The sequence below is a fragment of the Somniosus microcephalus genome, chromosome 4, assembly GCF_052327205.1.
Source record: "Somniosus microcephalus isolate GS21.2 chromosome 4, FLI_Smic_1.0, whole genome shotgun sequence".
Lineage (NCBI taxonomy): Eukaryota > Metazoa > Chordata > Chondrichthyes > Squaliformes > Somniosidae > Somniosus > Somniosus microcephalus.
This window is the reverse complement of record NC_140990.1, coordinates 88,706,412-88,722,053: the sequence shown is the minus strand read 5'-3', so window position 1 is coordinate 88,722,053 and position 15,642 is coordinate 88,706,412. Positions and strand designations below refer to the sequence as shown.

General features: G+C 47.9%; 1 protein-coding gene across 1 annotated transcript in view; it reads left to right on the top strand.

Moving 5' to 3' along the window:
- The window catches only part of LOC147119478 (uncharacterized), a 16,092-nt gene extending 450 nt beyond the window's left edge, over positions 1-15,642 (top strand). Inside the window, exon 2 of the mRNA XM_085985019.1 lies at positions 12,831-15,642. Within this exon, the coding sequence (XP_085841145.1) occupies positions 12,938-15,163 (2,226 nt within the window). The 5' untranslated portion in view covers positions 12,831-12,937 and the 3' untranslated portion in view covers positions 15,164-15,642. The remainder of the gene's footprint in view (positions 1-12,830) is intronic.

The window sequence follows — 15,642 nt, the reverse complement described above, 5'->3', positions numbered from 1 at the left end:
CCTTTCATGACCATTCGTTGTCTTGAAGTGCTTTACAGCCAATGGAGTACTTTTGAAGTGTAGTCACTGTTGTAATGTAGGAAATGCGGCAGTCAATTAGCGCACAGCAAGCTCCCACAAACAGCAATGTGATAACGACCAGATAATCTATCATTTTGTTAACTCTGTTTCTCTACGGATGCTGCCTGGCCTGCTGAGTGTTTCCAGCATTTTCTGCTGTTATTTCAGATTTCCAGCATCCGCAGTATTTTGCTATTATCCTTTTGTTATGTTGATTGAGGGATAAACATTGGCTAGGACGCCAGGGATAATTCCCCTGCTCTTTCCCACATTACAACAGTGACTACACCTCAAAAGTACTTCATTTGCTGTAAAGCACTTCAAGACGTCTGGTGGTCATGAAAGCACTGTATAAATGCAAATCTTTCTCAAAATAGTGTCATGGGATCTTTTACATCCACCTGAGAGAGCAAACAGGTCCTCAGCTTAATGCCTCATCTGAAAGACGCCACCTCTGACAGTGCCTCAGTACTGCACTGGAGTGTCAGCCTGGATATTTGTGCTCAAGTCTCTGGAGTGGGACTTGAACCCGCAACCTTCTGACTCAGAGGCGAGAGTTTGGTAAGTGGGAGGTGAGGGGGTGTTTTTGCCCTGTTTTGTTTCCCACTCTCAGGCTTAGCCAGCACTGCGGAAGCAGAGCAGCGAGACGAATCAACCTAACAGGCCCCACAGACAGCATTCAAAAGGGAGGTAGGTGATCAGTTGGTTGGTAGGTCATCTTCCTTCTCTTTTATACCTTTATAAGTTGGTAAGTCCGATTAAATAGTGGTGTGATATTCATCATCTATATCGGGGCAGAGGGTCTTCATAACTAATAATAAGAAATTTAATTAATTGCATAGAATGGGTGAGCAGGTGATGTGTTACTGTTGCGAAATGTGGGAGCCGGTGGACCCCATTGAGGCTCACGGTGATTACATTTGCGATAAGTGTTTGCTGCTAGAGGAACTCCGGCTCCGTATTGATGTGCTTGAGACCGAGCTTCAGACACTGCGACACATCAGGGAGGGGGAGAAGTACCTGGACTCTATGTTTCAGGAGGTAGTCACACCTATGAAATTAATTCATTCAGATGTAGTCCGTGGTCAGGGACAGGACGGTGTGACTATGAGTGAGGCAGGTACGGGGATCCAGGAGGTAGTGTTGGAGGAGCCGCAGCCCTTGCTCTTGTCCAACAGGTTCGAGGTTCTTACTCCCTGTGGGGGCGGGAGCGGGGACTGCAGGGAGGATGAGCAACCTGGCCACAGCACCGTGGAACGGAGGGCCATTCAAGAGGGGGGAGTAAATAGAAATGTTGTAGTGGTAGGGGATAGTATCATTAGGGGGATAGATAGGGTTCTCTGCAGTCGAGAGCGGGAGTCGCGAAGGCTGTGTTGCCTGCCTGGTGCCAGGGTTAAGGACGTCTCTTCTGGGCTGGAAAGAAACTTGGAGTGGGAGGGGGAGGATCCAGTTGTCATGATCCATGTTGGTACCTGTAGTGTATGTAACGTTCCACCTTTAAGAGAACTATTTTAAGGGTTGCACTACTTTATCTTGGCTACTGTATACTGTAATACCGGTGGTGACCACACCGGTATATAAGTGCTGTGTAAGGATTTATTGGGCAGATTCGCCCTGACCTTCGAATAGTAAAGTCCTGTTAAAGTTACTCTTGTAGTCTGTGTATTAATTCACCATATAACCCACAGACTTTACAGTGGCGACGGGTTCGATCTTACCCTGCGGCAGCGACACACCCGAAGCAGTTAACGAGCGTCGAGAAGAGGCACCCGCCCTCGTCGTTCTGCTGAGAGAAGACTCGAGTCTGCAGAGCAAGGAAGAAGGAAGGATTCAGACACGAAGCCTTCCATCAGCAACAGGCTGTTATTGTCCCTTCTGCCACGGCGTTGAGTGAGCCGATCAGCCAAGAGAAGCAAGTCGGCCACGTTGACTGTGAGTAGGGGGAAAATAAAAAGAAACGGAGGATAAGGGCGGTGAACTCGACCACGGTCGGGGGAAAGGAGCCGGACAGAAGTCGGGCCGCGAGGCGCTGAGACTGGGGCAGCGTAGGGCACGGAAGCCGCGGTACAAGCGGGAACGCAGCCGGTGTGAGAGACCGGGATACAAGCGGGAACGCAGCCGGTGTGAGAGACTGGGCTACAAGCGGGCTGGGAGACGCAACAGCGTCGTGAGACAGCTCGACCGCGACCGGCGAAAGGCCGGGCAGCTACCGAGGCCGCGAGGCGCTGCGACCGGGATCGTAAGGCGCGGGAAGAAATAAAAATAAGAAACCGCGGAGAACTCAGCCGCAGCCGGGGGTGGAAAGGACCGGACTGCGAGAGGGCTGGGAGGCGCGATTGGAAGCCGCTGAGGGAGAGACAGAGCCCGAGCGAGCGGGAGAGACAGAGCCGAGCGAGGGAGACCAAGGAGATTCAGCCAGCGGCTGGAACTGTTCGCCGTCAACGGGTTGTCCCCAGCGCCGGTTGCCCTGCCGAGAAAAGGGAACAAGGAACGCACTGAAGCCGGCGCGCAGGCTGCGAACTCCGAAAGCCAGCGGTCGTCGCCCGAAGGAAAGCTTACCCCTCCAGCCAGGGGAAGAAACGCGGGAAGCCGCCAGTAGGCGGGGAAGAAGACAGAAGCGGGAAACCGCCATTTTGAAAGTGGGCGGGGAAGAAGACAAGCGCGGGAAACCGCCATTTTTGGAAAAAAAAGTAACGAACAAATTCGTTGTGGTTTCTCAAAAAGATAGTGAAGATGCCTAAGCGTGGCAACATCAACGAATTCGATTCTGATGTGGAAGATTGGACCACGTATGTAGAACGCATCGAGATATATTGTAAGGTCAATAAGATAGCAAATTATGATAAAGCTCTAACCTTACTAAACTCAATGGGTGCGAAGACATACGGGTTATTGAAGCATCTTCTATCACCAGCTAAACCGGCGGATCAGTCTTTCGCTAATATTGTTGCTGTCCTGAAGGATCATGTGAACCCCACACCGCTGATGTTAGCGGAACGAGCTAAATTTTACGGGAGAACGCAACTAAAGGAGGAAAGCAACGCGGAGTACCTGGTTGAACTGCGTAGGCTAGCAAAATACTGTCAGTTTGGGGTAAATCTGACAGAGGCACTGAGAGACAAGTTCGTGTGCAGGATGTCGAAGGAAGGAACACAAAAGCGACTGCTCGAAGAGAACGATCTTACACTTGATAAGGCTGTCCTTATTGCAGCATCGCACGAAGCCGCAGCGAGAGGCACGGCGGAAATGCAGCTGAAGACAGTGGTACTCAGTGTGGATCAAATGACTTCGGGTACAACGAAATGTTACCGTTGTGGGAAGACAACACACGACCAGAACCAATGCTGGTTTAAAAACCAGGAATGTAGAAAATGTGGCAAACTTGGTCACATAGCTAAAGTATGCCGGTCAGGAAAGAAGACCAGCAACAATAGGTCACCGCAGAAGAAGTACAGAAAGGTACATAAGGTGACTGTGAAGAGTCCAGATGAACTGAATTCGGATTCAGACCCCAACAGCAAGGAACTGGGTAGTCTGAGGATTCACAATGTGAGTAAAGAAGCTGACCGACAAACTATCTGGGTCACACTGCAGATTGCAAAAGTCCAAGTGAAGATGGAAGTGGACACCGGATCGGCGTTGACGGTCATGAATAAACAAGATTACAAAAAGTTATTCAAACATATTCCCCTACGGGATACGGAGATAGTATTGCAGACATACACGGGGCATAAAATATACCCCATCGGAAAGATAAAAGTCAAGGTGAGACACAAGGGCAAAGATCACCAAGGAATGGACTTATATGTACTACCCGAGGGAGGTCCACCACTTCTGGGACGGGAGTGGATCAGGAAAATAAAGATAGACTGGCACTCACTAAACACAATGACGGTAGATTTCGGAAAGAAAGATGTCAAACCTGAACGGTTGTCCAGAATATTGGACGAGGCTAAAGAGGTATTCCAGCAGGGACTGGGAACACTGAGAGGAATTAAGGCAAAAATCAAGATTGCAGAACATGCAAGCCCAAAATTTTTCAAAGCCAGATCGGTACCTTACGCGATACGACCTGCTGTGGAGGCAGGGGAAGAGCTTGAACGTGCAGGGGTACTGTCGAAGGTGGACTGGAGTGAATGGGCCACGCCCATTGTTCCCATCATGAAGTCTTCATCAAGTAACAAGCCAGGGGGACCGGGGAAGGTCCGCATCTGCGGAGACTTCAAGATCACAGTTAATCCGGTGCTTCACACGGTACAATACCCGCTTCCGCGGATTGAGGATATCTTTGCTTCATTGTCTGGCGGGAAACACTTCACCAAGATAGACCTGGCACAAGCATATTTACAGATGGAGGTCGAGGAAGAGTCACGCCAGTATCTCACAATCAACACGCACAGAGGCTTGTATCGATATAATAGACTGGTTTTTGGAGTAGCTTCGGCTCCAGCAATTTAGCAGAGGGCCATGGAGCAGGTCTTACAGGGTATTCCAAGCACTCAGTGTTACTTGGACGATATCCTGATTACGGGAGAAGACGAGGAGGAACACCTCACAAATTTGAAACTGGTGCTCACCAGGTTGAAGGAATATGGCCTTCGAGTTAATCGCCAGAAGTGTGAGTTCTTCCAGAAACGGATCTCGTACTGCGGTCATGTCATTGACCAAGAGGGGCTGCACAAGTCACCTGACAAGATCGAAGCGGTCGTGAAGGCCCCCGCTCCAGAAAATGTATCAATAGTTGAGGTCGTTTCTGGGGTTGATTAATTATTACCATAAGTTTCTGCCAAATCTATCCACGGTGCTGCATCCGCTGAATGCTCTGTTGCGGAAAGAAGTACCATGGAAGTGGAGCGAGGACTGTAAGAAGGCCTTTCGCAGAAGCAAGGCGTTGATTACCTCTGAGGAAGTGTTGGCTCACTTCAACCCAACGCTACCTCTTCGTCTAGCTTGTGATGCTTCCCCTTATGGTATTGGAGCTGTACTCTCACACAAGTTACCAAATGGCTCGGAAAGGCCAGTCGCATTTGCGTCCCGATCATTGACCTCCGCTGAGCGAAATTATGCTCAGATAGATAGGGAGGCTCTCAGCCTTGTGTGGGGAGTAAAGAAATTCAATCATTACCTGCAGGGCAAGAAGTTTACATTGCTGACAGACCACCAGCCGTTGGAGTCCATATTCAACCCTAACAAGGCCGTTTCCACTATGACAGCACAAAGGCTACAGAGGTGGTCCGTTCTACTAGGGGCACACCAATATGACATCGAATACAAAAGGTCCAAACAGCATGGAAATGCTGATGGGTTATCGCGCCTACCGTTGCCAGTGGAAGAAGAGGCGACTACAGTGGACCCAGTGGAGATGTTCCACTCAACCATAGTGGAATGTCTACCAGTAACAAATTCCATGATCGAAAAGGAAACAAGAAATGACCCGACTCTCTCACGAGTCTACGATTTAACGGTGGAGGGATGGCCAGTACATGGCGAACCAATGCTGCCAGCATTTTCGCACAGAAGAGAACAGCTGTCAGTGTGCCGAGGAACCTTGATGTGTGGATCTAGAGTGGTGATTCCACCCAAACTCCAGCAGAAAGTACTAAAGGAGCTTCACGAGGGGCATCTGGGTGGAGTGAAAATGAAGAACCTAGCCAGAGCGTTTGTGTGGTGGCCAGGTATTGATGGAGACATCGAAGAAATAACCAAGAGCTGTCTAGGATGCCAGAAGGTCCAAAACGCGCCACCACAAGCTCCTCTGCATCCATGGGAGTGGCCCTCATCTCCATGGCAAAGGGTACATATCGACTTTGCTGGTCCATTTATGGACTCAATGTTTTTAATCGCGGTAGATGCACACTCCAAGTGGCCGGAGGTAATAAAAATGTCCTCCACCACCACGGAAAAAACCATCTCAGTATTAAGGACCATATTTGCCAGGAATGGGCTGCCTGAACAGATCTGTTCTGATAATGGACCGCAATTTGTGTCCGAAGAATTCAGGAAGTTCTTAAAAAGCAATGGGGTCAAGCACTATACGTCCGCCCCATACCATCCCGCCACCAATGGATTAGCTGAAAGGTTTGTCCAGACCTTCAAGAAGGCCATAAAGGCCATGGGTAATGAAGACATAAATCTACAACATAAGGTAGATAACTTCTTGTTGGCGTACAGGAATGCGACACATGCGGTCACAAACCAAACTCCCGCCATGATGTTTTTCAATAGAAGAATAAGATGCCGGCTGGATTTGATTAAGCCAAACGTGAGACGGGACGTAGAGAACCGGCAATTTCAAGGCATGAATGAAAGGCCAACTAGATCCTTTCAGATAGGTCAACAAGTTTTGGCCTGGGACTACCGTACCGAGAAATGGCAGCCGGGAACTATTGGAAAAAGGCTAGGACCGTTGATGTATACCGTGGACATTGGTGAAAGCATAATAAGGCGCCATGTTGACCAGATCATAGAACCATCCACAAAGGCCCAACCTACTCCACAACTCTATACGTCTAATGTTGAAGCAGAGATACCCAGAGCATCTACCTCCGATCCAGTAATACTGGAATCCGATGAACCTGAAACGGTCCTTCAAGCCGAATCGACCTTGCCAGAAGAACCTACTACACCACCGAAAACGACTACACCACCGAGGCGTTATCCGGACAGAGTCCGGAAGCCTCCAGAGAGACTGAATCTGTGAACTGTTTCACATAAAGTTGTATATATGTTAAGATGTTATATTAATGGGAATATGTATATATTGTTAACCTAAAAAGGGAGGATTGTAGTGTATGTAACGTTCCACCTTTAAGAGAACTATTTTAAGGGTTGCACTACTTTATCTTGGCTACTGTATACTGTAATACCGGTGGTGACCACACCGGTATATAAGTGCTGTGTAAGGATTTATTGGGCAGATTCGCCCTGACCTTCGAATAGTAAAGTCCTGTTAAAGTTACTCTTGTAGCCTGCGTATTAATTCACCATATAACCCACAGACTTTACAGTACCAACGACGTAGATAGGACAAGGAAGAACGTTATGTTAAAGGAGTATGAGCAGCTAGGGGTCAAATTAAAAAACAGAACCTCAAGGGTAATAATCTGAGCCACGAGCGAATTTGGCTAGGACAAATAAAATTAGAGAGTTAAATGCGTGGCTCAAAGATTGGTGTGGGAGAAATGGGTTTTACTTCTTGGTACACTGGCACCAGTACTGGGACAGGAGAGAGCTGCTCCGTTGGGACGGAATTCACTTGGCCAGTGCTGGGACTAGAGTCCTGGCGGATCATATAACTAGGGCTGTAGAGAGGGCTTTAAACTAATTAGTGGGGGGGAGGTTTCAAGAGAGCAAATAATAAAAATGACAACGGAGAAGGTCATAGACCTAGGTAGCAGTGGGGGAATTAAAAACCAGAGCGTGTCAGGAAGGGACAGAATGTATGGAGTAAAAGGTAAAGTAGTAAAAGGGGAAAAAGCAGGATCTAAGTGTCACAAAACATATTTGAAGGTTCTTTATCTGAATGCACGTAGCAGTCGTAACAAAATGGCCGTGTTGATGGCACAAGTAACTACATATGGGTATGATCTTGTGGCCATTACAGAAACATGGCTGCAGGGTGACCATGACTGGGAATTAAACATAGGAGGGTATTTAACAATCAGGAAGGACAGGCAGGAAGGAAGGGGAGGTGGGGTGGCTATGTTAATAAAGGAAGGAATCACTGCAATACAGAGAAATGATATTGGGTCAAAGGATCAGGATAGTGAAACAGTTTGGGTGGAGATAAGGAATAATAAGGGGAAAAAAACACTAGTGGGCATAGTCTATAGGCCTCCTAACAGTTGCAACTCTGTTGGACGGAGTATTAATCAGGAAATAGTTGGGGCTTGTAATAAGGGAACAGCTATAATTATGGGGGATTTTAACTTTCATATTAACTGGACAAATCAAATTGGGCAGGGCAGCCTTGAGGAAGAGTTCATTGAGTGTATTAGGGATGGGTTTCTTGAGCAGTATGTAACTGAACCGACCAGGGGGCAAGCAACCTTAGATCTGGTCCTGTGTAATGAGACAGGATTAATTAAAAATGTCCTAGTAAAGGATCCCCTTGGAATGAGTGACCATAACATGGTTGAATTCCATATTCAATTAGAGGGTGAGAAGGTTGGATTTCAAACAAACGTACTGAGCTTGAATAAAGGAGACTGAAGGTATGAGAGCGGAATTGATTAGAGCGGACTGGGAAAATAGATTAAAGGGTAAGGTGGTACATGATCAGTGGTGTACATTTAAGGAGTTATTTTACAACTTTCAAAAAAAAAAATTCCACTGAGGAAAAAAGGGTGTAAAAGAAAAGACAGCCATCCGTGGCTAAGTAAAGTAATAAAGGATAGTATCCAACTAAAAACAAGGGCATATATGGTAGCCAAATCTAGTGGGAGGATAGAAGATTGGGAAGTCTTTGAAAAACAGCAAAAAATAACTAAAAGATTGATTAAGAAAGGGAAGATAGATTATGAAAGTAAATTAGCAAAAAATATGAAAACAGATAGCAAGAATTTCTATAGTTATATAAAAAGAAAAAGGGTGGCTAAAGTAAATGTTGGTCCCTTAGAGGATGAGACTGGGAAATTAATGGTGGGAAACATGGAGATGGCAAAAACGCTGAACAAATATTTTGTATCAGTCTTTACAGTAGAGGACACTAAGAATATCCCAACACTGGACAAACAGGGGGCTCTGGGGGGGAGGAGCTAAATACGATTAAAATCACTAAGGAAGTGGTACTCGGTAAAATAATGGGACTTAAGGCGGATAAATCCCCTGGACCTGATGGCTTACATCCTAGGGTCTTGAGGGAAGTGGCGGTAGGGATTGTGGATGCATTGGTAATAATTTTCCAAAACTCCCTGAACTCAGCAAAGGTCCTGGCAGATTGGAAAACTGCTAATGTAACACCCTTATTTAAAAAGGGTAGTAGGCAGAAGGCTGGAAACTATAGACCAGTTAGCCTAACATCTGTGGTTGGTAACATTTTAGAGTCCATTATTAAGGAGACAGTAACGGGACATTTGGATAAACATAATTTAATAGGACAAAGTCAGCATGGTTTTACGAAGGGGAAGTCATGTTTGACAAATTTGCTTGAGTTCTTTGAGGACATAACATACAGGGTGGATAAAGGGGAACCAGTGGACATAGTGTATTTAGACTTCCAAAAGGCATTTGACAAGGTGCCACACAAAAGATTATTGCTCAAGATAAAAAATCACGGGATTGGGGGTAATATTCTGGCATGGGTGGAAGATTGGCTATCTAACAGAAAGCAGAGGGTTGGGATAAATGATTCATTCTCAGACTGGCAATCAGTAACTAGTGGTGTTCCGCAGGGGTCAGTGCTGGGACCCCAACTCTTTACAATCTATATTAACGATTTGGAGGAAGGGACCGAGTGTAACATATCAAAGTTTGCAGATGATACAAAGATGGGAGGGAAAGTGAGGAGGACATAAAAAACCTGCAAAGGGACATAGACAGGCTAAGTAAGTGGGCAGAGATTTGGCAGATGGAATACAGTACTGGAAAGTGTGAGGTTATGCACTTCGGCAGGAAAAATCATAGAGCAAGTTATTATCTTAATGGCAAGAAACTGGAAAGTACTGCAGTACAAAGGGATCTGGGGGTCCTGGTACACGAAACTCAAAAAGTTAGTATGCAGGTGCATCAGGTGATCAAGAAGGCCAATGGAATGTTGGCTTTTATTGCTAGGGGGATGGAATATAAAAAGAGGGAGGTATTGCTACATTTGTACAAGGTATTGGTGAGACCGCACCTGGAATACTGCATACAGTTTTGGTGTCCATAAGAAAAGACATACTTGCTCTCGAGGCAGTACAAAGAAGGTTCACTCGGTTAATCCCGGGGATGAGGGGGTTGACATATGAGGAGAGGTTGAGTAGATTGGGACTCTTCTCATTGGAGTTCAGAAGAATGAGAGGCGATCTTATTGAAACATATAAGATTGTGAAGGGGCTTGATCGGGTGGATGCGATGAGGATGTTCCCAATGATGGGTGAAACTAGAACTAGGGGGCATAATCTTAGAATAAGGGGCTGCTCTTTCAAAACTGAGATGAGGAGAAACCTCTTCACTCAGAGGGTAGTAGGCCTGTGGAATTTTCTGCCCCAGAGAGCTGTGGAAGCTACATCATTAAATAAATTTAAAACAGAAATAGACAGTTTCCTAGAAGTAAAGAGAATTAGGGGTTACGGGGAGCGGGCAGGAAATTGGACATGAGTCTAGGTTCGGATCGGTCATGGCCCTGTGGGTGGCGGAGCGGGCCCAGGGGCCATGTAGCCTGGTCCTGCTCCTACTTTTGTGTTCTAATTCTGTGTTAGATTTCAGGAGATCGTTCTATTCACAGGGATTAGTGGAGACCTCGGGAACAGGCTGCCAACTAGGAGTCCTTCAAGAGTAAATTGGGCCTGTTCCTGGCTGGGGTGGAGATCACCTCTTACAGAAGGTAAGCACTGCAGGAAATACAGGGACAGAGTGATCTCCTGGACGAGTTTCGATCGCCTAGATAGGTCGGAGAGTAATTTCCCAGATTTTTTCTCCCAAATTGGCCATTGGGTTTTTTATCTGGTTTTTCACCTCTCCCGGGAGATCACATGGGTTTGGGTGGGATGGAGAGTGAAAGTAGATTTGAGGTTAGGATCAGATCAGCCATGATCTTATTGAATGGCGGAGCAGGCTCGAGGGGCCAGTTGGCCTACTCCTGCTCCTATTTCTTATGTTCTTATGACTCTGTCCGACAGGATCCGAGTGCGCAGGCGCAGCTCCGAGTGGGGGAGGGGGGGTTGGTCTCCTCCGGGCATGCGCGGTTATTACCCTTGGGGACCGGGAGGGGCCGCTGTGCCGGACTCGGCCCAAACCGCCGTCCCGCGTGCGCATGCACGGACTCTCGCTGTCCTCAGTAGGAGCAGGAGTGGCCATTCGGCCCCTCGAGCCTGCTCCGCCATTCAATGAGATCATGGCTGATCATCGACCTCAACTCCATTCACCGGCCCTATCGCCGTATCCCTTGATGCCCTTACTAGTCAGAAATCTATCGACTTCTGTTTTGAATATACCCAATGACTGAGCCTCCACAGCCCTCTGGGGTAGAGAATTCCAAAGATTCACCGCCCTCTGTGTGAAGAAATGTCTTCTCATCTCAGTCCTGAATGGCCGACCCTTTATCCTGAGGCTGTGGCCCCTGGTTCTAGACTCCCCAGCCAAGGGAAACATTCTCCCAGCATCCACCCGATCAAGCCCTGTAATAATTTTGTATGCTTCAATGAGATCCCCTCTCATTCTTCTGAATTCAAGAGAATACAGGCCTAGTTTACTCAATCTGTTCTCATACGACAGTCCCGCCATCCCAGGAATCAATCTCGTGAACCTTCGTTGCACTCCCTCTATGGCAAGTATATCCTTCCTTAGGTAAGGAGACCAAAATTGTACACAGTACTCCAGGTGTGGTCTCACCAAGGCCCGATATAATTGGAGTAAGACTTCTTTACTCCTGTACTCAAATCCTCTTGTAATGTCAATCAACCATCAGCTAGAAGAGGTTGCTGGTGAGACCAGTGAAGAAAGAAAGACTTGCATTTATATAGCGCCTTTCACCACTACCGGACATCCCAAAGTGTTTTACAGCCAATTAAGTACTTTTGAAGTGTAGTCAATGTTGTAATGTAAGAAATGCGGCAGTCAATTAGCGCACAGCAAGCTCCCACAAACAGCAATGTGATAATGACCAGATAACCTATCTTTTTATGTTGATTGAGAGATAAACATTGGCTCGGAGACTGGGGATAACTGCCCTGCTCTTTCCCACATTACAACAGTGACTACTCCATTGTAGTACTTCATTGGCTGTAAAGCACTTCAAGACATCTGGTGGTCATGAAAGCACTGTATAAATGCAAGTCTTTCTTTCTTGAAATAGTGCCATGGGATCTTTTACATCCACCTGAGAGAGCAGACGGGGCCTCAGTATAACGTCTCATCCGAAAGATGGCACCTCCAACAGTGCATCACTCCCTCAGCATTGCACTGGAGTGTCAGCCTAGATTTTTGTGCTCAAGTCTCTGGAGTGGGACTTGAACCCACAACCTTATGCCTCAGAGGTGAGAGTGCTACCAACTGAGTCACAGCTCACACTAAAGAACAAGCAGTTCTGACAAAGGGTCATCGACCTGAAACGTTAACTCTGTTTTTCTCTCCACAGATGCTGCCTGACCTGCTGAACATTTCCAGCATTTTCTGTTTTTTTTAAAGAAACGAGGGAGTGATTGCTGACAGGAAGAATGTTGGGTCGTCCTGCGCATGCGCACCTCCCTGGCGGCCGAGATTAAACACCGACTCGCCCCCACCTGAGCCGTGCACACGTACCAGATGTTGCGGCTCTGCATGCGCGCCCGGTGTTCCAACCGTGGGGTTTTGTGTGCTGAGCATGCGCGTTGCGGACCGATCGGGACGGGCGATTGTGGAGCAGGAGGGAGAGCGCGGGGGCAATGAGCACATGCGCGGGACTCAGCGTCAACAGAGCACTTTCTGGAGCGCAGGGGCTTGTGGGTATTACAGCCGCCATTACTGCTGATCCTTTCAACCAACCTGTGCAGCAGCTGGGGCCTTAAAATCAGCTTCACTGCCCCTGTGTTCGGAAAGGGGAAAATTAAACAACAGTTTGCCTCTGATCCTTTTCTGATCACATTTTACAGGGTTATAGAAGTGGAGCAGTTACAGGCAGGAAGCTCAGACCAAACGTCATGTCAAGATCTGACAGTCGCTCAATTCATCCAGACCTGAATATCATCGGCCTTTGCACATGGAAGGAGAAAGCAGCGATCACAGCGATGACAAACCGCACACGTGTTCAGTGTGTGGACGCGGATTCAGCCGATCACCTGACCTGGCGAGACACATGCACCGTCACACCGGGGAGAAACTGGGTAAAGGTGGGGACGGTGGGAAGGGATTTAGTTCCCCATCTGCATTGGAAGTTCAACAGCGCAGTCGCACAAGGGACAGTCCGTTCACCTGCTCCGTGTGTGGAAAGGGAATTGTTTGTTCATCCCACCTGCAAACACACCAGCGAGTTCACACTCGGGAGAGACCATTTCAGTGTTCTGACTGTGGGAAAAGCTTTAAAAGCCCCCAGGATCTGAAGGGACACCAGCGAGCTCACACTGATGAGAGACCATTTCAATGTTCTGACTGTGGGAAGAGCTTTAAAAGCCCCCGGGAGCTGAAGCGACACCAGCTTGTTCACACAGATGAGAGACCATTTCAATGTTCTGACTGTGGGAAGAGCTTTAAAAGCCTCAGGGAACTGAAGCGACACCAGCTTGTTCACACTGATGAGAGGCCATTTCAGTGTCCTAACTGTGGGAAGAGCTTTAAAAGCCCCGGGAAACTGAAGCAACACCAGCGAGTTCACACTGATGAGAGGCCGTTTAACTGTCCTGACTGTGGGAAGAGCTTTAAAAGCCCCCAGGATCTGAAGGGACACCAGCGAGCTCACACTGCTGAGAGACCATTTCAATGTTCTGACTGTGGGAAGAGCTTTAAAAGCCCCCGGGAGCTGAAGCGACACCAGCTTGTTCACACTGATGAGAGACCATTTCAGTGTTCTGACTGTGGGAAGAGCTTTAAAAGCCCCCAGGATCTGAAGGGACACCAGCTTGTTCACACTGGGGAGAGACTCTTTAAATGTTCTGACTGTGGGAAGAGCTTTAAAAGCCCCCGGGAACTGAAGGGACACCAGCGAGCTCACACTGATGAGAGACCATTTCAATGTTCTGACTGTGAGAAGAGCTTTAAAAGCTCCAGGGAGCTGAAGGGGCACCAGCTTGTTCACACTGATGAGAGACCATTTCAGTGTCCTAACTGTGGGAAGAGCTTTAAAAGCCCTGGGGAACTGAAGCAACACCAGCGAGCTCACACTGATGAGAGGCCGTTTAACTGTCCTGACTGTGGGAAGAGCTTTAAGAGCTCCGGGGAGCTGAAGGGACACCAGCGAGTTCACACTGGAGAGAACCCCTTTAAATGTTCTGAGTGTGGGAAGAGTTTTAAAAGCCCCCGGGAGCTCAAGCAACACCAGCGCCTCCACACTGGGGAGAGGATATTCATCTGCTCTGAATGTGGGAAGGGATTCGCTCGGTCATCCACCCTGCAGACACATCAGCGAGTTCACACTGACGAGCGACCCTTTAACTGTTCTGACTGTGGGAAGAGCTTTAAAAGCTCCGGGGAGTTGAAGAGACACCAACACCTACACACTGGGGAGAGGCTGTTCACCTGCTCCATGTGTGGGAAGGGATTCACTGAGTCATCCCACCTGCTGGTACATCAACAAGTTCACACTGGGGAGAGACCGTTCACCTGCTCTGTGTGTGGGAAGGGATTCGCTCAGCACTCCAACCTGCTGGTACATAAACGAGTTCACACTGACGAGAGACCCTTTAAATGTTCTGACTGTGGGAAGAGCTTTAAAAGCTCCGGGGAGCTGAAGAGACACCAACACCTACACACTGGGGAGAGGCTGTTTACCTGCCCTGTGTGTGAGAAGGGATTCACTCAGTCATCCCACCTGCTGGCACATCAGCGAGTTCACACTGACGAGAGACCCTTTAAATGTTCTGACTGTGGGAAGAGCTTTAAAAGCTCCGGGGAGCTGAAGAGACACCAACACCTACACACTGGGGAGAGGCTGTTCACCTGCTCTGTGTGTGGGAAGGGATTCACTGAGTCATCCCACCTGCTGGCACATCAGCGAGTTCACATTGACGAGAGACCCTTTAAATGTTCTGACTGTGGGAAGAGCTTTAAAAGCCCCTGGGAACTGAAGGAACACCAGCGAGTTCACCCTGGCGAGAGGCCTTTCACCTGCTCTGTGTGTGGGAAGGGATTCACTCAGTCATCCCACCTCCTGTCACACCAGCTTGTTCACACTGACGAGAGACCCTTTCAATGTTCTGACTGTGGGAAGAGCTTTAAAAGCTCTAACATCCTTAAGAGACACCAGCGACTTCACACTGATCATAGAATCTAACAGCACAGAAGGAGGTGATTCGGCCCATCATGTCTGTGCCGGCTCTTTGAAAGAGCTGTCCAATTTAGTCCCAAACCCCAGCTTTATCCCCAGAACTCTGCAAACTAGTCCTCTTCAAGTACATGTCCAATTACCATTTGAAAGTTCCTATGGAACCTGATTCCAGCATCCTTTCAGATGGTGCGTTCCAGATCTTAACAACCCTCTGTGTGAAAACAATTCTCCTCATTTCCCCTCTAGTTCTTTTTGCAACTATTTTAAATCTGTGACCTTTGGTTACTGACCCACTTGCCAGAGTGAACAGTTTCTCCCTACTTGCTCGCTCAAAACCCCTCATAATTTTGAACACCTCTATTAGGTCTCCTCTTAACTTTCTCTGCTCTAAGGGGAACAATCCCAGCTTCTCCAATCTCTCCACATAACTGAAGTCCCTCATCCATGGTACCATCCTGGTCAACCTCCTCTGCACCCTCTCCAAG